Source organism: Artemia franciscana, chromosome 1 (assembly GCF_032884065.1).
Source record: "Artemia franciscana chromosome 1, ASM3288406v1, whole genome shotgun sequence".
NCBI lineage: Eukaryota > Metazoa > Arthropoda > Branchiopoda > Anostraca > Artemiidae > Artemia > Artemia franciscana.
In genome coordinates, this window is record NC_088863.1 from 47,110,362 (window position 1) to 47,136,090 (window position 25,729).

Consider the following 25,729-nt stretch of genomic DNA (forward strand, 5'->3'; position numbering starts at 1 on the left):
ATCTGGTATTCATTTAAGCTTTGCCAGCAAACTTCTCCTAGAGCACCTTTCTCTGCTATTTCAAATGATTTTCGTTGCTGTCATCGTTCCAGACAGCTTTTGTGTTGGATTGGTCCATCCTATTCTCAAAAAAGGTAAACCAGCTGACCAGTGCGCTTCATATCGTCTGATCACCGTTTCAACTACTTTTTGTAAGGTATTTGAATCCCTTATTTTTGATGAAATTGCACTTCGATGCACTACTCCAGACGACCAGTTCGGGTTCAAAAACCACTCAGGACGGGAACACGTTCACAGCGTTCTTGCAAATCTTCTTATTGATGCAGATAAAAATGGTAATCTTCTCGTCTTTGGAGCACTTGATGTTAGTAGAGCCTTCGATTCTTGCATCCATGGCCATATCCTGCTCAAAGCTTTTCAGCGAGGTGTTTCCTCTTGCATCCCTTCCCCTGTTTACAGTATATACAACAAGCTCTCGGCTGTCATCCTGATCCCCTCTTCGTCCGGCATTTTTCCTTCTAAAGAAATGTGTCAAGTGTCAAGAAAGGCGTACGTCAAGGTGGCCAAACTTCTCCATCACTGTTTAATAACGCTATTATCGAAGCACAGCAAGTAATAAAGCCGTCGTGCTTTTTTCGTGGGATTAATCTTTCGCTGCTGAACTTTGCTGATGACATTCTTCATGTTTCTCGTTCGATATCTTTATTTCAACAAAATTACGACTCACTTGCAGCGGCATACAAGCATATCGGACTTTCCTTCAACGAATCTAAAACAGAACTTCTTATTTTCAATGGTTCAAAAATGAGCTTTCAATTAACCTCTCCGTTAAAATTGGCGACACTCTGATCAAGCCTTGTGAGTCCCTTACGTATCTTGGCCTTCCTATTTCTTCTACATTGAAGGACACACGCTCAGGACTGACAAACCACCTCTGTTCCCGTCTACGAGCGTCTTACGGATTACTTGTTGCCAATGACTATCGTTTCAACCGTCCTCTCCTTGCCCGGCTATACAATGCTTTTACTACCCCCCATCTGCTTGCTCTGGTTCCCTTCTGGAAAATATTCACAGCTACAGAAAAGAAAGCCATTTGCATCGTATTTTACAGATGTGATAAGTTTCTCCTGCGTCTCCCTTTGTGGCACAGCAATGATGACATCTCCAGGAAATATAAGGTCACCAACCCTTCCCTGGCCATAGAGAGAAGAATCTCCAAATTCAGTACCAATGTTTTAAGAGCCAACCACCCCTGGACTAGTGTTATTTTATAATATTTGTAGTGGAAGTGTATTTAAATTTGTGTGCTTTTAATTCTTTTTCTTTTATATACTCCGTCTTTTCCGTTTTTGACGGGTAATAAATTAATAATAATAATAATTACATGTGTGCACTGCCATTTTCTAACGTTACAGCAGAACGCTTGTTCAGTACCCTTAAAGATTTGAAAACAGATAAACGAAACTGTGCGGCGACAATATCGGTTGCGTGTAATGGGGCTAAGACTAAAATGGGAATGAAGAGACTCAATCTCAGTTCCTCTTCTCTTGTCCTTGACCGTGAAATGACGAAGCTTCTGTCAAATGTTAAGGCTTCTGCAACTGCTGAAGAAGCAGCTACGCTTATTTCTGGCTCTGTGGCTCCCTAGGTTGTAGGTAATGTGCTTAGTTTAGCTGATATTGAGCCTCTTCGTGGCAATATTCAATGACATATTTTTTTGTATAATTGAATATAATTGAAACTCGAAGGCTTTATTTTTTCCTGCACAGTATAGTACAAACAAGGTTTGTTGCAAATACATGTTAGATCATTCGAAAATTCTTTTGGCTTTCCCATCCCAAAATACTGCCTTTTTGGTGCAGTAGAAATTGAAAAAGCTGATTTCTACTCTAGGATTTAAGCAGGCCTAAGTGTTTGAAGCTAGGTAGAACTGCCGGACCGAAAAGGCTTTTGAAACACCAGTCAAGAAAATAGAACCTGTATATATTTTCAACCAATCAGAGAAAAAACGGATTGGCCAGGATTCCTAAACAAAATTCTTTTTATTTATTTTAAGTTTATCTTTGTAAACCGAATCTTACGCGTGGAGACCTTTATGGTATTTGTCCGGGATAAATTTTTAACGGTATTGAATTGTCTAGAGCTCTAGACGATTTTTCCGGGGAGAGGAATAATTTTTCTGTGGAGATGGAGCTGGATTTCCTGGCATTTTTAAAAAACTGTTTGAAATAAAATAAAAGATTTTTTCCGTCTGAAAGTACGCCCAAGGAGCAACATTAAAATGAACAAAAAATAATATATATATATATGAAGGGGATCGCCCCCTTTTTCTTTACGCTTAAGTTCAGATTTAGTCCCGATTCTGTAAGAACAACTTCCAAAACAATTGAAAAATGAGAAGCTTAAGTACTAAAATACTTCAGCATAAATAGTTGGGCGTTTAGAAGGGGACAGTCCTCTTACTATGTAATCGTTTCTATTCGTTTTCAGTTTTAATTCTGGTCCTTGCTTTCAGGTGATTTTTTAAAATTAAATTTCTGGTGTAAGTTCATGTTTGCTTGCCGAAGAATATTCGTTAATTTCAAGAAATCATTGCACATGTTATTGCTTTGTATGAGATTATTGCCTTTCTATAGGCTACTTTATTTTCGTCGTCTTTCTGAAAATAAATGACAAGAAAATCTCGTTTTCGGGCTATGGGAATAAAGCAGCAAAGATAATATAGAACCTAAAGCAACAAATTTCCAGAGTGTCATTCAGCCTATTATTTTTTAATTTATTTAAAATAGTTCTGAGGTTTTGTCTGCAATACCAGCAAAAATCGTTTTTAGCTATGGGTTCCAATCCTGTACTCTAGCTCTAGAACCTACTCTGTTAAAAACTTGATTTAGTACGCGGATCCAGCCCTACTCGAGCCTGAAAACGAAGCTATAACCAATCTTGGCTCCCAAATTTTGTAACAAAATTCCATTTTGAACTTGCCCCCGAAAATTCCCCGAATCTTGAAGACTTGTCCCCGAAAACTCCCCGAATTTTTTAAACTTCTCCCCGAATTTTGAGATTCGAGAGTGGAAGCCCTGCTTGTAAGTAATAATCGTCTGTTAGGCTACAATCATCTTGAGTGAAGTGGGGTTTGTAGCTTTTGCTAGCTGGTGTAGCCTATCCATACTCACTGTAACCTATAATTTTAATATATATTGTTAACCTATATATTGTTATATTATTATATTGTTATATATATTTAATATATTGTTAACCTATAAGTGATTACGCAACGGGTACAAACGATAACGTAAAACGAGGCAGTTTCGTAATATCTAATAGAGTGTCATCTATGGTATTTTGATCCTGAAAAGTTACGGATAGCTTTATAATACCAACTAGATTATATAAGATATTGTTCCAAGTCACGATGTCTACGATTGAAAAGGATAAAGTTCAACTGGCTGCAAAGTCAATTTAGTCCCTTCTTTCGATATTCTTTTGTTATTGCTGTTTTTTCAACGCTGAGGAATAGCCTTTGATCATGTGATTACTGATCGCGTTCTTCTTTGAACATAACACTTTAAAAGCTTCAATAGGCAGACAACTTCAGCGTTTAACCGATAGCAAAGAAACAAAACCAGTGTTGCTCTCGCAACACTTTATTCGACGAAGCCGGACAAAGGTTGCCGCAACACTTCACGTTGCTCATGCAACGTAGATCTAGTTTTTTCTTAGCTTTGTAGACCAGAAACAAACAAGACGAGCCTTTGCACAACAATTTTATATTGGCTATCAGCAATCAGGGGCGTCAATCCATCAAAAGGGGCAAATTTCATTTTCCAGATACAAAAAAGGACTTTTCCAAAATTTAAATGGGAAGAACCCATGTCCCTTTGACGTGTATGTCAGTAATACGCTCAGCTATGATAATCTACTCAGAATAATGGCTTTCCTTGGACTATATCTGCTATACAATGTATATGAGACATTGTAGAGGTTTCCGAAATAAATCACTGCCGTATTTTTTAAGAAGAAGTGGCACTCGACACAACTTTGGAAACTCTCCTTCTGTTAGCTATCGCTTCCAATTTCATAGAATACATGTGGTTCAAAGCACAATACTAGCTTATTTAATGCCAAGACTTTTATATACTGATTCTTATGAGGCAACGGTACACATAAATAGTATAGCCTCAGAGAAATAAGGCCCTTATTTCCCTGACTTTCTTCAATTTACCGTTTGAAACCTAAATTTGGAAGTTTCAACTTTTAGTTTTCCAAGGACAGAATCTAAGAGATTTTTCTGCAAACAGAATTTTTGTGTTAAATTTTTTCTCCTTGATTTATTCAGTGTCAACAGTGATTTAGGTCTTACAAAATTTCTGAAAAATCATTTTTAATTACGTTCACTTTTGTTTCAAAAGCCTTCCTATTTATCATTTGGACACGCTCAAGCACTCTTGAGGAATTTCTATTGAAGTCATTATAATGGACCCTCCTCATGTTTCCTCAGGGATCCCAGGAAGATATACTACAAGACCGTGGAGCGATACTGCAGATATCCTCAGTTTGATATCAGTATTAGTTTCATTGCGGTTTGTCATGTTCAATTCACTTAGTCACTTGCCTTTTTCATCACCAAATGTGTGCTTGATTCAAATTCCTGACATAAAAAAATACCAACGTATCTTTAAACTTACCAAGAACTCTTCGCTTTTCAAAAGGGACCATGTCTCATGAAATCGCTGAGAATAATTCAGCGGAGATGTTCTCAGTTATGTCCGAAATCTTTTTGTATCTTTAAACAAACAGGTCCACGCTTTTCCCGTGGGACCATATAACAGGGCTCTTATCATGTCCCCTCCCCTACGTGTCTCAGGTTTGTTTTTCTTTTGCAAAGCCTTAAGTTAAATTATGAAAAACACTCGACTGAACAAGGAAAACTTCTGGAGCAAAGAGGTCCCAGTAACCCACCCTGGCTGTGCCCTATTATTACCTCAGTGAAGATAGTATTCAACATTTAGTCAAGTAATGTATCTAACTAAATACAAACCATTTGTAATTATCATATTGTAGCCTGTATTTCTAAGCCATTTGATTACCGGAAATTAAGACCAAGAAAGGAATATTGTAAAAAAAAAAAAAAAAAAAAAAAAAAAAACTCTATGGCCAGTATAAGACAAATAAAAAAAATATCACACGAAGAATCTTAAACGTAAAAAACGTTCGTTTTGACATTCTTATTTTTACTGATCAAAACAAAACATCTTTTCATATTTTTATTGATCTTTATACTGAAAATATTTTCAATCTTTTATTTGTATTGATCCTTTTATTAAGGATGTTTTTGATCTTTTATTTATATTCTTTCTGCTTTTTCATTTTTCCTTTACTCTCTTAAATTGCTATGCTCTTTTCTATCTTTATATTCTTTTCTTATTTTACTTTTTTCCATTTTCTTTTAAATAAATATATTTTAGATAATTTTTGTTTCAACTTATTGTTGTCCAGTTTATACAGAATAGCACGCGTGACCCACCTGTTTCATCGTTGCAACGCATCAGTGTCTCTTTTTTGAACATGTAGTCCAAACAAAATGATGCCAGAATCCCAAGTTTCAGCAACCCGACCAGAAAGTCTCAAATTCGAACAACGAGTCTAGCGGAAGTTTGATTCTTTAGGGGGTAAACAAATACAGTTTTTTCCGCTAGTTGGCAAATTTAAACCCGGGGAGTCCAATGACGGCTATGCAAAAACCTCAAGGAAAACAAATTCTCAGCATAATAGTCTAGAGGCAATTTCAATATGAGCGTCAACAATCTTTTATTTGCAGATCTCAATATAGAGAACAGAAAATTAGTGGGAGGAATACAACGCATCATATCTTTCTTTTATTAATAAATGTTAAAAATGTAATCATTTTTAAGCATAAGCACAGACAAACGGTTCTGATACCTCAAAGGCCCTCAGTTTTGTTCAAGTCTCGTTAACCACACCTCTTTTCGTAGCCTTCTACGAAAAGCCTTCTTAGCCTTCGTAGCCTAAATTAAATGACAGGGATCTTTAACCTTACAGAGAGTTCCAAAAGTTGTAGAGAATAGGTACAAAAGAATGACCTAACAACAGATCTAAAACATGTAACTACCCAACCGCAAACTCAAGGATGAACCAAAATAGGTCTGGGTGCGGCTTATCCATACAAAAAAGTTCAAGCACTTTATTACGATTCAGCATGGCTTATGGAGATGATTTTAAGTAGCAAGAGGCCAAGCAACTCCAGGATGATACGAGCTAAATTAATTCACAGTCATTGTGTCCCATCAGCCAGTGATGGAACGACTATTTGAAATCTGGAGATTTTCCTGGAATCGACATTAAACTTAATGAAATTGTCTCTATTCTCAAGCCAATTTAGCCGTCAACAGTTTGTTTTAAAAATAAGAAATAATTTCCTTAAGTTTTCATTTATTATGCGAACATATCTAGTACTTGATTTTCTCTCTTTCAAAAATGAGCTCAACCCTGCCGAAATTTTTTATAATCTTTTGTGTCCATAGACTTTCTTATTTGAAGAAACTTCGTCTTTTCGTCTATCATTTAAAATACAATACCGAACAGGTAATTTCTGGAAGGATTTAAATCTGATTCATTATTTGAACCTTCAAGTTTGTTTTGATAACGTAATACCTTTCGTATAGTTTTCAAAATTCAATTTTAATTGCTAATAATGATTTGCTACGATAAGAAGAATGATTTGCTACGATACGAGAATTTTTTTTTTTTACGATAAGAGAAGCTATACATTGAACCCCCTCTTTTGTTAATCGTTTTAGACGCATTTGTATAGTAACGAGTATATAACAAACAAATATACAACTAAATTCTTTTCAGAAAGGGAAGGGACTCATGACCCCTCCTTCTTAAACCACTAACCAAATGCAAAATAGAAATAAAATTTGGAAGTCTGGGGAAAATCTTGACCATTTATTATATTTTCTTCTTTCTTTATTGCAAAAGAATTAAAAATTACGTTTCTTTTCTCAAGCCATGGAATGGAGGGAAGGACAGACCTTCAAAATCCTATGGATTTGTTACTGGTAAGGGGGGGGGGGGCAAAAACAGATTTGAGACACCCATTCCAACTCTTTTGTGATTTACACAAGCATGAAAAAGGTAAACTTCTTCATGCACCCATAGAATAGAGAGAAGGGAAGACGCATTGAGCCCCTTTGGCCTTGTCACTGTTGGGAGGGGGCATACATTTTTGAAGTTCCAGTTGCAAATAATTAGTGACACGTACGACACACACACATGAAAAAAGGAAACATTCATCAGTTTCGCTATCACAGGGTAAAAACAAAGAAAAAAAAATCACGTTATTTGGACGACAATTGTTGCCGATTTGTTATGTTAGAAAAAAAAAAAAAATAATAATCATGTTCCCGGAAATTGGTGTAAAATGACTGAAACCAAATAATGATTACAATTAAAAGGAAGTCAAGCCTGTAGCTTTATTGTGTCAAATAATAAAAAAAAGTTTTTTTTTATATAATACCAAACTCTTGAAGCGTTCTGTTAATAGATAGATGAACTTTAAAGGTGACATAAAACGTTTCAGCAAGAAAATTTTGCCAGTCAGCATTTTGAATTCAGAGAAGCACAAAACGTTGAAAAAGCTAGTTCGATTTTTCTCTGATAGTACTTTTCCAGATTAATCAACAAGTTTCAGTCGAGCAGTTGTCAATCCTGTTGATTGGACTGTCACCTATAACCAGGTTTTACCGCCTACTTATAAAACCGATTTGAAATAAAAAGAAGTGAAAGTTAAATTCTATTTGGAACAATGTGATATAGAGTAAATATAAAAAGAAGGAAGTAAGTATTTACTCATATCGATTGTCTTAGAAATAAGCGAAAGCGAATAAATTAACACTATACTCACGCAAAAGGACGGCTCCCGTAAACAGACTCAATGAAACACTTGTGAATGTAGTAAACCTCTACAAAGAAAACAATAATTACGGTATTTTCCTTTTTTACAGCAATAAACAAAGTACTGGTAGTTTATGTGTTGCGTGCCTAACATCAACCGTTGCAAAATATTAGCATTAAAATCACCAAAGGAGATAAATAGTTAGTTATGGTTAGAGAGTCTTTTAAGTTTTTTAATCAAATGAGGAACGTGTTCCAAGCATTATGAACTTTCATGGGAACAAGTAGAAAAAATAAAGGGCCAGGTAAGAAAATATGTGATATTAGAGTAGCGAAACATAATCAAATCTTTTTACTCAGTTTCGACGGTTAATTATTTTTGCACAGTTTAAATAGAATAAAAAGAACGTGGTCCACCAGTCTCACCCTCGTAGCACAACAGTGTTTCTATTTTGAACTAGTAGTCCAAACAAAATGATTCCAGAATCATCGATTTCAGAAACCTGACCAAAGAGTCTCAGATTCGAACCATAAGTCTCATGCAGTGGTGTAATTTCGTCAAAATCCTAGAGGGGGGAGTTGGAGTCCAGACACTAAAGACTAAAAAAATAAGCCATTTGGTAACATAAAAGCACTATAAAGTACTTTATAATAATATAAAGGTAAATTTGTACGAAAAAGACTGATATGTTTCTATTGATGCTTGAATTATGCAGGTTTATCTTAGTTTTGACAAGATTTTGGAAAAAAACTAAATTTCAGCTGAAGGGAGGGTAAACTGGGGTCAGGGGGCGGATAAGGTCTGGGAGGTGTAGTTCCCCCTCCTCCATAGCAAATTACACCTCTAGTCTCAAGGAACTTAGATTCTTTAGGGGTAAACAAATATATTTTGGTACCTTGATTCAAAGAAAATACTTGTGCCACTGTAGTTAAACTTCAAGAGATTCATAAGCAATTAATATTTCAGTTTACCCCCAAAAACTTCATTTTCAAAGCTCAACTGCACTCTTTGGAATATTAAAGAAAGCTCATAATTTCTTCAGAGTTTTTATTTCTGCTAATGGGAGGGAAAAGTTTTGGTCCCTAGTCTGAGCAGTAAATTCATGAATTAAATCTCAGTCATATTGCACGAAAGTTCTTTAAGTTCGCTACAAGTCAGTATTCTAGGGGCAAGAGGGGGTCAGCTTCACAAGAACTTCTTCTCCTGCCTTAATTTTGGCTGTTTGATTTTCTTTTTTTAAGCAACGATTAAAAAAATATTTTCTTGAGGAATAAAAACGGAGAGGCGCATCCTCTTTTTAACCTCATAATTATGTATCAGTTTTGCACGTCAGTACTTCATTTTTTTTTCTTTTTGCTTTTTATCATATCTCTTTACCATCCATCCATCTCTCTCTCTCTCTCTCTCTCTCTCTCTCTCTCTCTCTCTCTCTCTCTCTCTCTCTCTCTCTCTCTCTCTCTCTCTCTCTCTCTCTCTCTCTCTCTCTCTTTCAATTTCCATTTTCAAGCTTGAACCCTTTTTTTCTTGTTTTTATTTTTTCATTTTTCCTCTTCTTCTTATTTTCTTTCTCTGTTTAAATTTTGCTATGTTTCATTTAGTTGAGTATTTATATAAGTAAATAGTGCCAAACATTTACGTTGCCAAATAAATGATTAACTGCAGCAGAAAGTCCCAGGGGACTAATCACATGGCTCTTTTCTTCTACAAATAAACGAATGGTTAATTTCGACGGCGTAAGACCAATAACTTTGACCCCCTTGTTCAGCAAAATGTACGAAAGCTTTTTAGCAAATTGGCTAAAAGCTGAAGTTGAATCCCTCCTTGATCTTCATCAGTACGGTAACAGAAAGAATACATCAACATCCCATTACCTAGTCAGTCTTTTACATTTTATTTTTAAGCATGTTGATGAGCCTGGTAAATGGCTAAACTTAATAACAATTGATTTTAAAAATTGTTTCGATCTGATTGATCATAATATTTTAATTTCTAAGCCTTTAACTGGTTTTAGAGTGAATCCTGTTGTTGTGAAAATCATTCAGAGTTTTTTAATAAATAGGGTCCAAATTTTAATATATAAGAAGTCTTTCTCTGAACCTGAGCCAGTTTTTTGTGGTGTATCTCAAGGTACCATTCTGGGTCCTATTCTGTTTCTAGTTATGATTAGTAATATTGCTAATGATTTAAAAAAAAAATTATTCTTGACTTTGGACGGCTGCTTTAACCATCCCTAAATAGCTCGCTCAGCACAAAAAAATTATCTCTCTCTCTTTCTCTTTTTATATATATATATATATATATATATATATATATATATATATATATATATATATATATATATATATAAACAAGCATTGTAAATTATTAGTGTTTTGTATGTAAATGATCCACTGCCACTTAGTCTAAGAGGGCTCTCTTCTGCTGATAGCACCAATTCTTCGATGTTTTCCTTTGCAAATAAATAAACTGTTATTGTTTTTACGTATTTAATAAAAGATAGACGGTGTTAAGGTGCAAAGGAGAGATATGTTGTTAAGCATGGCTACTTTACCATCAATGAACAACAAGCCCAAAAACATGCTCACAGACAAAGAATAATTCTGATAATAAGAAAAATAGTTTTATCTGTGCTCTTTCACGCTCTCTCTTTCTCAGCCTATATTTCTTGCTTTCTCTTGTTAAGTAATAGCATTTTCTTATTAGTTTATCTTCCCCTTTTCCTCCTCTTTTTCCCTTTTCTCTTTCTCTCTCTAATTTTTATGATGACTCATTAAGTGAGCATATTTATCTAAACAAGGATAGTCAACTATGCATGTTTAATATGTAAATGCCCCACGGCCAAAACAAATCCCACAGAACTCTCTGCATATGATGGCACCAATTTTGTCGGTGCTTTCTTCTTCAAACAAATGAACTCTCGAAAAAATCATTCATTTCTTTGTAATAAAAGATAGATGGTGTTTTCTGACAGGGCCAAGGATGGCTACTTTAACCATCATTAAACAACCCGCTCACAAACTCTTAGACAAAGAACAATTCTGATAACAAGGAAAAATAGTTTCATTCATGCTCTTCTTTTTGTTTATAGTTTCCTGTCACCTTTGGGCAAAGAACAACCATCATCAAATTTTATATTTGGTTTTTACACGATATATTGCTACGGGGCAAATTTCAAGGAGCTTGCGTTAAGGACACGATGATTAGGCATGTGATAATTTCAGATATGCGGTATTTCATAGTCAATTTCACTATGCCTTTACACCTTTCACTAACTAATTGCTGAATTGCAATGTTTTTTTTTTGTTTTGTTTTTTTACCGTTTTAGCTCCTCAAAATAAAAAGATATAAGCTCCATAATGATATTAACAAAAATCATTAATATAATTAATATTATAATGTTATTAGGTAAATATATTTTACATTATATTATATAGTTAGTTGTCTGTATTATAATAGATGTTAATTATAATAGTAATGATGAATACATGACATCAATTCACGGGAATTATGCCGGGAGGGGGGCACAAAAAGCATTTTCCAAAATCTAGGAGGAGAAATTTTGCTTTTTTCAAACTTTTCCTATAAAAATTACTAAAAAATAATTTTTCAATTAACATATCAAGACAATATTTTCAAAATCTAGGGGGGGGGGAATGCCCATCTCCTAGATCATCTTCTTTTTCCGTCCCCCTCCAATCAACGCCACTATGATTAATATAGTTTTTGTAAAGCAATATCTAAAACTCTAAAATTACTCTTCATCTTTAATAGCTCTGACCGGGACGTACCCCTGGCGGAGGGACACGAGGCACACCCCCTCCACCGAAATCCTAAATTTTACCAAATCTCTCAACACTTCTTATTCAATTATCAAATAAAACTTACTTTTTATTATCGCCCCCACACCCCAGAAAAAAATCCTGCGTAAACCTCTAAATATCACTTAGATGTTAAAATATACTAGCAGGCATATTTATTGAATATAGATCTATAAAAATGTATCTCCTGCTGAGCACTTGGAAATACAATCAGGAATTAGTATCTTTTGATTTTGGTTATCCGTTCCAGAAGAAAGATAAATATTACAATAATAAGCAATATACCCATGAGTTCTTGGCCTTTACCCCTACATGCCTACTGAATACATCCCTATATGCCTACATACTACATGCCTACATCCCTACTGAAAGCAAATTATTCCCCAAAATTTTCTCCTCACTCTAAATTCCCCCAAGCAATCCCTCTCCCCATGTAGAAAACTCTCCCGCAAAAAATGTCCCAATGTTTCCCATTAACAAATACTATCTGTAAGCAATGGACGAATTATAAAACTTAAAAAGACACTTTAACTTCTAAAATGGAGTTCTCTGATTGTTATGTAGTTAGTGAGGGATAGAGATACCTTAAGGGTGCATTTAAATGCCATATTATCCCAGCTCTCATTAAGCCATCAGATAAATAAAGAATTGGTTCTAAGGGAGAGACGAGGGTAGGTAGAAATTGATTTAAAATCCCCAGGCTGGAGGCAAGATTTTTATTTGGAGGGGTATTTTTTTAAAGAGGGGGTACAAAAGAAAATTTAAAACTAATCAAAATGTGAAATTGATATCTACTCCGTTATGATTAATGGCAATGTGTCAGGTCTATGCTTTTATTATCAGACTAAAGAGAAACATTGAACCCCCGAATGAGCAAAATTTATTCCGTATAGGAGACAGACTGTCCCTTCCTCATCCAAACCTCCATCTCATGGTCGCAGAAACTACAGAGGGTGCTCATTAGATCAGAAATCGAGAGTTCTAGTCCTTTTTCATTAGTCAAAAAATATAAGAAACCAACCATCTGCGGAGAGGGGTCACTTTCTTTCCGCGGCGGGGGGAGGGGTATTTTTCAGAGAGGTAGACATCCGTCACCATGCCCGTGAGCTATTTAACAAAGGTCTGAAAACATGATTAAATAACAACCCGGTCATCAAGGATAAATGAGTAAAAGCCCAGGAAATTGTTGGGGCGAAGGATAGAAGTAACTTGGATATTAAGAGTTACGAAAGAAAAAAAAAACATCCAAAAGAGTACGTTAATAAGCTCACATATATAGATACATTTTCATCATAGCCTGTTGTTAATCAAACAGCGGATATTCATCCAAAAGAATAGGTTAATCAAATAGGAAATAGGCTGATAGTCAGACTCAAGTGTGAAAGGCAAAAAAAATATGGATATGGGGTGGTATTAAATAAAAAAAAACAAGTTTTTTAAATGAAAGTAAGGAGCGACATTAAATCTTAAAACGAACAGAAATTACTTCGTATATGAAAGGGGCTTTTCCTTCTCAACGCCCCGCTCTTTACGCTAAAGTTTGACTCTTTCTCTTAACTCTACATTTTAAAACAGTAAAAAACTTTAGCGTAAAACTCTAAAAAACAGAATTTTGATGCTAAAAGATACAACAAAAGAATCGAATTTTCATGCTAATTTTAAATATATAAGTTTCATCAAGTTTAGTCTTACCCATCAAAAGTTACGAGCCTGAGAAAATTTGCCTTATTTAGGAAAATAGGGGGACACACCCTAAAAGTCGTAGGATCTGAACGAAAATGACATCGTCAGATTCACCGTATCAGAGAACCCTAATGTAGAAGTTTCAAGCTCCTATCTACAAAAATGTGGAATTTTGTATTTTTTGCCAGAAGACAAATCACGGGTGCGTGTTTATTTGTTTTGTTTTTTTTTCCCCAGGGGTCATCGCATCGACCAAGTGGTCCTAGAATGTCGCAAGAGGGCTCATTCTAACGGAAATGAAAAGTTCTAGTGCCCTTTTTAAGTGACCAAAAAAACTGGAGGGCATCTAGGCCCCCTCCCACGCTCATTTTTTTCCCAAGGTCAACGGATCAAAATTTTGAGATAGCCATTTTGTTCACCATAGTCGAAAACCATAATAACTATGTCTTTGGGGATGACTTACTCCCCCACAATCCCTGGGGGAGGGGCTGCAAGTTACAAAATTTGACCAGTGTTTACATATAGTAATGATTATTGGGAAGTGTACAGATGTTTTCAGGGGGATTTTTTGGTTTGGGGGGTGGGGTTGATGGGAGAAGGCTTTGTGGGAGGATCTTTCCTTTGAGGAATATGTCATGGGGGAAGAAAAATTCAATGAAAAGGGCGCAGGATTCCCTAGCATTACTATAAGAAAACAACGAAAAATAAACATGAAAACGTTTTTTCAAATGAAAGGAAGAAGTAGCATTGAAACTTAAAACGAGCAGAGATTATTACGCATATGAGGGGTTCTAAAAATACTTTAGCATAAAGAGCGAGTTATTTAGGAGGAGATAAATACCTTGCTCTTTATGCTAAAGTATTTTTAGTAATTACAACTATTTATTCTACGGCCTTTCTGATTCAGGGGTCATTCTTAAAGAATTGGGACAAAACTTACGATTTAGTGTAAAGATCGAGGAATTAACGAGGGTACAAACCCCCTCGTATACATAATAAAAATATAAGGTTATGAAAGTTTGTTACGTAAGTTAATTCTTAAGTTACGTATATTTTTTACTAATAAAAACGTTCGTTAAAAATTAAAAGTTCTAGTTGCCTTTTTAAGTAACAGAGAAATTGGAGGGCAACTAGGCCTCCTTCTCCACCCCTTATTTCTCAAAATCGTCTGATTGAAACTAAGAGAAAGCCATTTAGCCAAAAAAGGAATTAATATACAAATTTCATTTTAAAAATTTATGTGCGGAGAGCCAAAACCAAACATGCATTAATTCAAAACGTTCAGAAATTAAATAAAAAAAACTAATTTTTTTAGCTGAAAGTAAGGAGCGACATTAAAACTTAAAACGAACAGAAATTACTCCGTATATGAAATGGGTTGTCCCCTCCGCAATCCCTCGCTCTTTACGCTAAAGTTTGACTTTTTGCCACAATTCTACTTTTTAAAACAATTAAAAGCTGGGTGATGATCCCATCACCCGTTCGTAAGTTAAAAATACTTCATTTTTTCTATTTTTCCCGAATTAACCGGCCCCCATTCCCCCCCCCACAGATGGTCAAATCAGGAAAAAGACTATTTCTAATCTAATTTGGTCCGATCCCTGATACGCCTGCCAAATTTCATCGTCCTAGCTTACCTGAAAGTGCCTAAAGTAGCAAAACCAGGACAGATTGATAGACCGACAGAAATTGCGATCGCTATTTGTCATTTGGTTAATACCAAGTGCCATAAAAATCTCGAATATATGAGGTCAGTCTGAATACTACCTACAACTACTACTGCTACCACTAACAACAACAACTTACCGCAGAGCCAAGCTACCTGAGGCCAACACAGCTACGCACGCTCCTCCTCCATCCCAATCTATTCAAAGCCTCCCTCTTTACACCCTAAGTTTTTAATCTTTCTTTATGAAATCCTCCCACCCCAACTGCTGATGACCTACTTTCCGTTTAGCCCTTGACGGTTGAGCAAAAAAGACAATCTTCGGCTATCTGTCATCACTCATCCACAGAACGTACCGAAGACATAACGATCTATTTCTCATTATGGCCCTAGAAAGCAGGACAGAACCGCATTTTTCCTATAGCCTACTCTTTGAAATACGGTTAGTAAGCCAGAAACCCACAAAATCCGTAGTCAATTTTTCTGACCACTGTTATCACTGTATCACACCATATTTGACCACTTTTATCACTGTAGCTTCGCGTATTCTAATCTTGGTTTGCAGACTTATCTTCCGACACTTCCAAACTTTTTTTAACTGTGAAAAAACAGTTTGGGCCTTGGCTACTTTTTAACATCTTTACTGCTCCCACCGTCTTTATTAATAATTAAATATAAAAAACATTTTTTTTAACTGAAACTAAGGAGCGACGTTAAAACTTAAAACGAACAGAAATTACTCCGTACACGAAAGGGGCTGTTCCCTCCTTAACGCCCCGCTCTTACGCTGAAGTTTGACTCTTTCTCTCAACTTCACTTTTTTAAACAGTAACGTAAAGAGCGAGGTATTAGGAGGGGTATAAAGAGCGAGGTATTAGGATGCGTAATAATTTCTGTTCGTTTTAAGTTTTAATGCTGCTCCTTACTTTCAGTTGAAGAAACTTTTTCATTTTTATTTTTCATTGCTCATTTAAAAAATGTTAAAAATCCTGCGCCTCCTTCATAGAAATTCTCTTCACCCATCACAGGTTCCTCCATGGAAAGTGCGCCCCGCATAGCCCCCTCCCCTCAACCCCTCCCCGACCGACCAAAAAAATCCCTCTGAAAGTGTCTGTTCACTTCCCAATAACCATTACTATGTGTAAACACTGGTCAAAGTTTGTAACTTGCAGCCTCTCCCACGGGAACGGTGGGGAAGTAAGTCGTCCCCAAAGACAAAGATTTTAGATTTGTTCACTATGCTGAATAAAATGGCTATCTCAGAATTTTGATCCGGTGACTTTGGGAAAAAATGAGCGTGGGAGCGGGCCTAGATACCCACCAATTTTTTTGGCCACTTAAAAAGGGCACTAGAACTTCTTATTTCCGTTAGAATGAGCCCTCCCGCGACATTCTAGGGCCACTGGTTCTATACATTCACCCCTGGAAAAAAAATAAACACGCATCCGTGATCTGTCTTGTGGTAAAACTATAAAATTCCACATTTTTGTAGATACGAGCTTGAAACTTCTACTGTAGATACCCCCTGATACCCTGAATCTGATGGTGTAATTTTCGTTAAGATTCTATGACTTTAAAGGGGTGTTTATCCTATTTTCTGAAATAAGGAAATTTCCTCAGGCTCGTAACTCTTGATGGGTAATACTAAACTTGATGAAACTTATTTATTTAAAATTAGCATTAAACTACGATCCTTTTGATGTAACTATTGGTACCAAAATTTTTAGAGTTTCGGTTACTATTGAGCCGGGTCGCTCCTTACTACAGTTTATTATCACGAACTGTTTGATACTACCAAGGCAAGTGAAGCTGTCCACCTGATCAGTCTTTTCGTTACCCAATATAGCCTTTTTATCTTCACTTATTCCTAGCCTTAGCGATTTAGTCTTCTTAACATTAATTTTTTAACTTATTCTAGCACCCTAAACTCGTAAGTTCTTGGCTCGCAGTTCTGAACTAGTTTTCAAGGTTACAACATATAAACTAGTCGGATTATTTTTTTTTACATTGTTCATGTCTGAGCTAGTTACTGCGTTGAATTAAATGTGCTGTTGCGAAGCATGTTCTATTACCGAATAAGTTTTGCAAATTGGGACTGAAGTTTTTGATATTTGGAGGATTAAAAAAGCATTTGTGGAACTTGATAATAACCCTGAAATTTACGAAACTCATTCTAAGACTTTCTTAGCCCTGAAAGCAAGTGATAAATAAGGATCTAACTTGGTTTCTTCAATTATCACCCCAATTTACGAGTGATCTGCAGGAAAATATAACAAAGAAAGTAACCGAAAAGTTCAATGGCCCAAGGTCACTGAAGAGACTACTGAACTGATAGTCAATTAAAGTTGCTCCTATCGTCGTTAGATTTTCTAGCAAAGATGTAGCCCGAAGAGTGTTTAAGCAAGATCTAGACTTGGTTGAACTGGTGTTTTTGTATCGGAGTCTCTAACAAAACGTTGCGGGGATATTTTGAACACAGCGAAAGCCAAGTATGGTCAGCGTAATGCACGGTCAGATCAGGGTCAGATTTGGGCAAAGCCTAGTGTAGGGTCAGCAGTCAAGAAAATCCGTTCTATTACCGGCAGTATTTAGTCTCAGATGTTATGATTAGTTTTTTTGCAATTGTTAATTTTTGTTTTGTTTTTTCCTTTTATTTTTTTCTGCTTTTATGTGTATTTTTTCTTTTTTGCTGGTAATAAATGGTCGGGTCTGAAGTAGATAAATTTAGCCTGCAGGATTATTTATCTAGGGAAGTCGCCCGCGATGACGATTCCCCTATAATCCAGTTAAAACCCCCAAAAAATAGTGTTTATCTGCGTGCGCCATAAGAGTTTTCGTCAGTAGAGAACGACCAATGTTTGTATTTATGTTCTTGGAATGTCCATGTGACATCAAATTACCTAGATACACTCCAGGTACTAGAGAGTTTTCTTCTCAGTTTGATATCCTAGGGCTGTTTGAAACGTTTTTATGTTCAAATCATTCTCTTTCGCTTTATTTATTTCCGGGGTACAACCTACATGTCAAAAATCGTGCTTCACTAGGCCGAGGTGGTAATACACTTTTGGTGAAGGAAGGGATTATGAATCGTATAAGGGACAATCTTAGTATACGGAGAGAAGGTAAGGTGGAAATTTTTTTGTAGATATTGAGCTTAATCACCAAAAAAAATTAATTAGTATGGTGTATAAGCCTCCTTGCACTCACTTGGATGAATCTACTAATGGATTTAAATGGACTCTTTGATAAAGTTCTGAATGGTGTTAGTCATATAATAATGGGGGATTTTAATTTTAATTTATTGTATCTATCAAGTCAAAATGGCGATTTCTTCAATTTCATGATAGCAAGTGATCCATATCCACTTGTCAATATTCCAACGAGAATCACAAGTCAATCTGCTTCGATTATTGACAATGTATCTGTTCGTTCAATTGATTTGAATTAAAGTTTTCTCAATATAATCAAGTTTCCTGGGTCTGATCATCTTCCACTCATAGCTAAAATTTGCTGTAGCGTTAAACGAGTAGAAAAAAACAACTAAACTTTCAACTGACGAAAAAAGAAAATCTCATACAGTCTTCAGAGGAAGTGAGCAGTGTTGCCAGATGTAGCATAATTATGCGGAACGTAGCATAATTAAGAACCAAAAGCATCCAAGCATAATCCTCCTTAAGATAGCATAATTGTACCATAATCTAAGACGATGTAGAACAACTCATAACGTCACATCAATAAAACGAACACCAAAGATGGTTTATGGAATTTTTCGACCAAACTAAAGTAAAATTTTCGGCACAGCGTTTAGGCTTCTACATTACAGCAGCGAAACAGAAACTCGAGCGATTCCCACACGGCGATCCTTTTTTGAAGTCCTTCAGTTTGTAAATTCCAAGATGACCCTGGGAACTGAAAGAACCAGTATTCCGTCACTAGGTGTCGTAGTGAACCGATTTCCAAGTCTCATACCAAAATCACAGATATTGAATCCCAGTGGCGCAAGCTGCCATATGCTTTTAGTGACTCCGAAAACATAGATATGAGCAAAATTACTACAGACTTGATGTAGAGAAAAATACGCGAAATGAGAAACTTTACCGACGAAAGAGTTTTTCCAGATCTGGCAGAACTCGCCGAAAGGGTGCTCTCTCTACAGCATTCAAACGCAGACTCAGAAAGAATTTTTTCTTGGATCAGTGATGTCAAGACAAAAAAGCGGAATATTTTGAAGAAAGAAAGTATTGAAGCCGTGCTGGTCCACAAAATCGCGACTAACAACAAAAGATACAGTTTGCTACAAATATGTCCCTACAGAAAATCAGATCAAGCTCCACAATTCCGAGAGCCTCTACGTAGCCACCCCACCCCCTGGTCAAGAAGTCAAATCCGAAAACGAAGATGAAGAAGATCATTGAATATGAACCGCATTTTTTCCTTCTTTTTTAATGTATCTGAAGTAAAATTTTGATGATGATGTAAGACACTATGCTTTTCAAATGCCGCCAACCACTTCGCAAAGAAAGACGACTTCCGAAAAAAGACAGAAAACGTGAACCGAATTGAGAGCCAAGATCCTTCCCCTGGACATAAAAAAAAGTCTTTACTTATTTTCTATGCTATTTTACCTTTTTGTTTGCCTCCTTTGATTATACCCCGCTTTTGTTCCCTTAGCGGGTTAAAAATAAATTAGTAGGCTATTATTTACAGATTATATACTATTCAGAGCCCTTATTAAGATAAGACAGAATTCGACTTGTCTTAACTGATCAACTTTTTCGTGAAACCTGGAAAAATATAGAAGAGTAGCATAAATCTGTCCAAAAAAGCATAATTTTAGGCTCAAGCAAGCATAATGCTCTCCGTCCGATCTGGCAACACTGGAAGTGAGTGTAATAGACTGGAGTAAATTGTTTTAAAAGAATGAATGTCCTACTAAAGCTCCGGATTGTCTAATGGAAGTTATCAACCCTATTTATGAAAGGACGTTTCCAATAAAAGTTTTCAGATCAAAGAAGCTTGTTCCCCGTAAACCATGGATAACAGAGGAGATAATTGACCAAATAGAATTAAGAAATCGGCTTTATGAAGCATATTTGGATTCCAAAAGTGATGAGTCTTTTATTTTATTTACAAAGCAAAGAAATCTGGTGAATAAACTGAGGAGACAAGCAATGTTTGATTACTATGGAAATAAGTTGGAGGATAGTAAAAGGTAATATGAAGGAAACGTGGAATATTTTAAATGAGATCATGAGAAGTAAGGGAAAACAGACCACGGCAGACATTAATATGGATGGGTGTAACCTTGTTGATTCAACTGAAATTCTAAATAAGTTTGCTAATTATTTCTCAAACATCGGCTCCGAGGTGCAATCTAGTATTAGCAATAAATATAATGAAACGAACTGCAGTATTATTAATGATGTCCGTGGTGAAACTTTAAATATGGAATTTCAGCCGTGCACGAGTGAAGAAGTGCGTAAAGTTGTGCAGTCACTTAAGTCTAATTCTGCCTGTGTTGATGGTTTGTCCCTACGAGCTCTTAAAGTGATTTTAGGATATATTCTTCCCTGTCTAGTTTTTACGTTAAATCTTTCCCTAGAAAAGGGAAGTTTTCCAGTGCAATTTAAGGGGGCAAATGTCATTCCATTTCACAAAGGTGGTCGCAAGTCAGATATAGAAAACTGGACACTCATTTCAATTCTACCCATCTTTTCTAAGATACTGGAGAAAGTGGTACATAACGGCTCTATAATTTCCTTCAGATGAACAGGTTTTTGAGTCAGACACAGTTTGGGTTTCGTAAGGGTCATTCCACGATACACGCCATACAACACCTGGTTCAAAGTGTTAACTGTGCATTAAACTCAGTTAATGTACCTATGTCTATTTTCATTAGCTTCATCCAATGATAAGTCGTGGAATAAATGGAGTTTGTCTAAGATGGTTTGGGAGCTATCTTTACGGTAGGTCCCTTAAAGTCGTTTTAAATGACTTAGTCTCATCGTCTTTTCCTGTGAAGTGTGGTGTACCTCAGGGTTCTGTGCTGGGCCCTTTGCTTTTTCTAGTTTACATGGACATGATGCGCTTTTATCTGCAAGATGCATGTATTACTTTTTTTGCGGATGACACTCAGTTAATAGTAAAATCTAATGATACCCTCAAAAGATTAGAGGTGCTTACAAGTTTAAGTTTGATGTGTGTGAATGTAAAGAAAATGTTTTACTTACATTTTGTAGAGTGGGTGATTCTGTTGTTGTAAGTAGTAAAGCCCTATTAGAGGAAAAGCCTATTTTACAAGTTAAATCACTGCGGTGCCTTGGCTTCGATATTGATTCTAATCTATCGTGGAAGTAACATAGCGACATAATTTTTGCCAAATTCCACGTAGAGTTGGCATCCTCAGAAGACTGAAGCATATTCTGCCAGAACGTACTTTCGCACGGTATATTTTGCAATAATCGACCCGTATATATTATACGGATGTTTAGTTTGAAGCAGCCATTTTTATGCTAATTACAAGCATGTGGAAATTCTACAAAATAAAGCAGCAAGAATAATCGGGAAGTATGTAAAAAATGTTAAAGACACCAGTGCATACTTTAAGTCTCTAAGGCTCCTCAATGTTGGGCAGATAAGGGACTATAAAGCGGCGGTGTTTGTGATTAATTATGTGCATAATCTAGTCCCGGAAACTTTTAATGAGTGTTACCGTTTTAGAAGTTCGTTCATGAGCATCATACAAGAAGATTTGATGATTTGGTCATGGATATTTAAAATAGTGTAAGATCTGGTTTTATGTTGAAGTATCTTGGCCCTTCTGTATGGAATTCACTTTCTGTGAGTGTTACAGAGACTGAGCACCTCCCAGGTTTTAAAAAGATTAAAAGAGTATTTGTTGGGGATTTTTTTATTTGGGGGGGGATTGGAGCGGGTTATAGGGCTGGAGGAAGGAGCAGGATGAAGCGGTTGGATTGGGGGAGTTGTATTTGGATAAGGGTTGTTAACCTGGGGGTGTTTGAGAGAAGGTGATTTTTTTCTTTTTTTTCTTTCATTTTTATTTTAATTAGTGCAGGATGCTTCTAGAAACTTTATGTAGGCTTTATTGGTTATTATTTTCAATTTAGGATCTCTTTAGGAATGGCTATATCGTTAATCGCTACGCGTTAGCAAAATTTGAGTTTTTCACTAGCTTAGTGATTTATATCTGTGATAGTTTATATTTTTGTTTATTATGTAAATAAAAGTCAATTCCAGGAAATCTTTTCCTCCCCACTTGATTCCGTGCTCTCATATTGGCTTTCCTGTGCTCCTTAAAAAAAAACATCAAAATGATCCATATAAAGGGGTATAGAACACAACCCTTGCTTATCTTCTGATTTAATACGAAACCAGCAACTAACCTCATTTCCTACCTTAACCGCAGCAGTGTTATTCTCATACATAACATCACTAATGTATTTATCTCATATACCATATAAGGATAAGACCTTCGCTAAAGCTCTTCCATCAACAGAATCGAACGCTTACTCATAATCTATAAAACTGAGGACCAAAGGTGTTTGATAACTGAGGTACTTCTCAATTATTAACCTAAAAGTGAAAATTTGGTTGACGCATCCTCTACTCTTTCTAGAGTCGCCCTGTTCTTCTCTTATCACTTTGTCTACAGCATCTCTCAGTCTAAAAATTATTATATTACTAAGCAATTGGCTACTTAGAGACCAGGTTAATGCCTCAGTAATTACCACACTCACTCTTATCACCTTTCTTATACAGTGGTTTAATTAGGGTTTTACTAAAATCACTACGCACTTCCCCTTTTCAAAAATCATATTCATAATCTTCAGTAACTTATTTCTAACCTCAGAGCCACCATATTTAAGTAACTCATTTATAACAGCATCAGCACCTGTGGCCTTATTGTTTTTAATCATTTTAGAACTGTCGCTAATTCTTCCTCACAAAATAAATCTTCCATTTTCCTCTATATCTGTTCCTGCAACTCTATCTCGGTTTACCTCATTCTCAACATGTTCTGCCCATCTCTCTTAACTCTTTTCCTTATCACTAATTGTGGCACCGTTTCTTTCTTTAACTACAAGTCCAGATTGGCTGCTCCCTCTCAATTTATCAACATGCCAATACAATATATTGCTATTATGTCATCTAGCAGCATCTTCCACCTGCTTTTTAACTAAGAACTAAAGTTCATATTTTATAGAGGTCTAAGCTTTGGACTGAGCTAAGTACAAGCATTAAGGAGCTTTAAACACTTTGGAATATCTCTGTTAAAACTTCATTTGTTAGGTGAAAGTTATTTCCAGGAATCGACCTACATATTAGGGTCCAAGACATGTTTTCAAGCTTCTACTTCCAGCCTTTGACTACTTGTAATATTTGAGAGATGTAACAAAGTGTGCCTTTAGGTTTGAAATATAAAAATCCCAAAATACCTTAGAAGTCAGTTCATATCCTGAAATCAACCTTGGTTAAGTCTGGAGTCGACAAGAATTTTTTTTTATCAGTTCGAAGCAGATCTACGTATACAGCTGCTGAATATGTTTGAAAAATATTGGTTCTTTTCGTTTTTGTTTAATTTCTCTTTCTATGTATTTGGAATTGTTTTTTATTTATTCAATTGATTGTTATAAAATATTGGGATAGTGAACATTTATTTTAATTGTGTTTATCAGCACAAATTCGTACACTTTTGGTGGACTGCTATTTATTTGGAATAAAATACTTTAATACTATTAAACCCTTGTCTAGTTACTCCATTGAGTCTGAAGGCAAAATACGATGCATTTAAGAGGGAGGGATGCCCATATTTAAGGATATGACTAACTCTTGATAACCGCGAAAAGGACAAAATTATGGCACATATCAGAAACTATAGGAAAAATAGTGGCAATCTGAAGATTTGTGGGAGAGTCCAAAAGTATGTATAAAAATTGTAAGAAAAGGGATGAGCCCCTGAATGTAAATTTGCCTACGACTCATTGCCTCTACGATATGGGTTTACAGAAACATGTCAGAATCGTGGAAGCACAAAAAAAGCTTCTGAAGCAGCTCTAAACGTTTATTCACAGCAATGTTCATTATCAGTTTGTTTCAGGGAATGATAGGCCAAGTTCACTCTTATTTTAGAAATCATATTCTCTACGAGATGAGGAAACAATAGTCCCCTCCGTCCTTCAGCCTGATTGGAGGTGACTGGGCCACAGTCTACAGTCAATTAATATCTGGTTTCAATATATTCTGCATTAATTTGTGCCTCATTCTATACATACGTTCTTTCGACAAAATTGATAATTTGTGAGTTCAACTTGGATTTATATCAGCACTAAAAGCGCTCAATTTATCGACACAAATAGAATGAAACGTAGTTATGCATTTTAAAATTTTGATTTTTATAAAGTGACTGTAACTGTTTATCGAAGTGTTTTTTTTGTTTTTGTTTTTTTAAGGATAAAAATATCTAAGAGTATTTGCTTGGTTTCAAGATTTTATTTTACTTTCCTTGATTTTGAAAAGTAAAAAGCAGAACCGGTAATTGTCAAGTGCAACTTTAGGATTCTTACCTCTTTTCTGACACCGGGAAATATGAGCAGGAACGCTGAGAACAGGGTAACAACTACAATGCATATCACAAGGACGGAAGTGTCCCAAAGCACCGGAGTCCTATTACTAACGCTATATAAAGTGGGACCACCATCGTGACGAAATGCATCGAACCAACCACGCATGCTTAATTGAAAACTAAAAAATAAATAAAGATTCAATAATGAAAGCTGGTTAAATTAAACCACATATCAGAGTATACAAATGAATGAATTAGTCTTAACAAAAAAGAAATGCCCTTCAAGCACACTAATGCTGAAGTCACAAATGATGGGTAGTTGTCATAGTAGCGCTACCTAAGTAAAAAGCGATGTTGGCACAATGCACTACTATTTTTATTTTTATTTTAGACCAGGGCACTTCGTATGGAAGGAGTTGTCGTAGAAACTTCAAAAGAAGTTCATTCGATTGGAAATTGGAAGGGCTTGTGCCTTTTTTAATCGTTGAAAGTGACTGGAGGGCGACTAACACCCTTTCACGCCCACCTTTTTCCCAAACCCATTCGATCAAAATTTTAAGACAGCCATTTTGTCCAAAGTAGTTGAAAGGTCCAGGAAATATGTCTATGAGGATGACACCCCTCACCCCACAGCCCTTGAGGCAAGAGTTGTAAGTTATGACCTGGGGGCTATAAGGTTTATTCAGAAAGAGTAATCGTATAAAATTTGGACAGGGCTAATTGGATTGCTAATTAGAAATTTTAGTGCCCTTTTTGAGATTCAGAGTGATGGGAGGATGGATATCTCCCCACCCCCACACACACACACACCTCATATTTTCCCGAAATGCATCTGATAGAAATTTTGAGATGGCTATTTGTTGTCGAAGAAACTTCAAAAAGGTTCATCCGAATGGAAATTGAAAGGGCTACTGCCACTTTTAATAGTCGGAAGTGATTGGGAGGTAACTAACCTAAAAGCAGCGAAAGTATTTGAGGCATGGTTTTAACTACAACATGCATAGCTGTGAAAGGTAGAGCGTGGCAGACCAAGTAGCATTCAAAGATGTACACAGGTTGCA

General features: G+C 36.0%; 1 protein-coding gene across 4 annotated transcripts in view; it reads right to left on the bottom strand.

Annotated features, from left to right (window-relative positions):
- The window catches only part of LOC136030681 (uncharacterized), a 152,292-nt gene that overhangs the window by 81,375 nt on the left and 45,188 nt on the right, over window positions 1-25,729 (bottom strand). For all 4 annotated transcript variants that reach the window (XM_065709762.1, XM_065709757.1, XM_065709751.1 and 1 more), the window contains exons 2-3: window positions 24,670-24,847; window positions 7,928-7,985 (exon numbers count right to left, since the gene is read on the bottom strand). In XM_065709762.1, coding sequence (XP_065565834.1) covers window positions 7,928-7,985; window positions 24,670-24,834 — 223 coding nt within the window. In that variant the 5' untranslated portion in view covers window positions 24,835-24,847. The remainder of the gene's footprint in view (window positions 1-7,927; window positions 7,986-24,669; window positions 24,848-25,729) is intronic.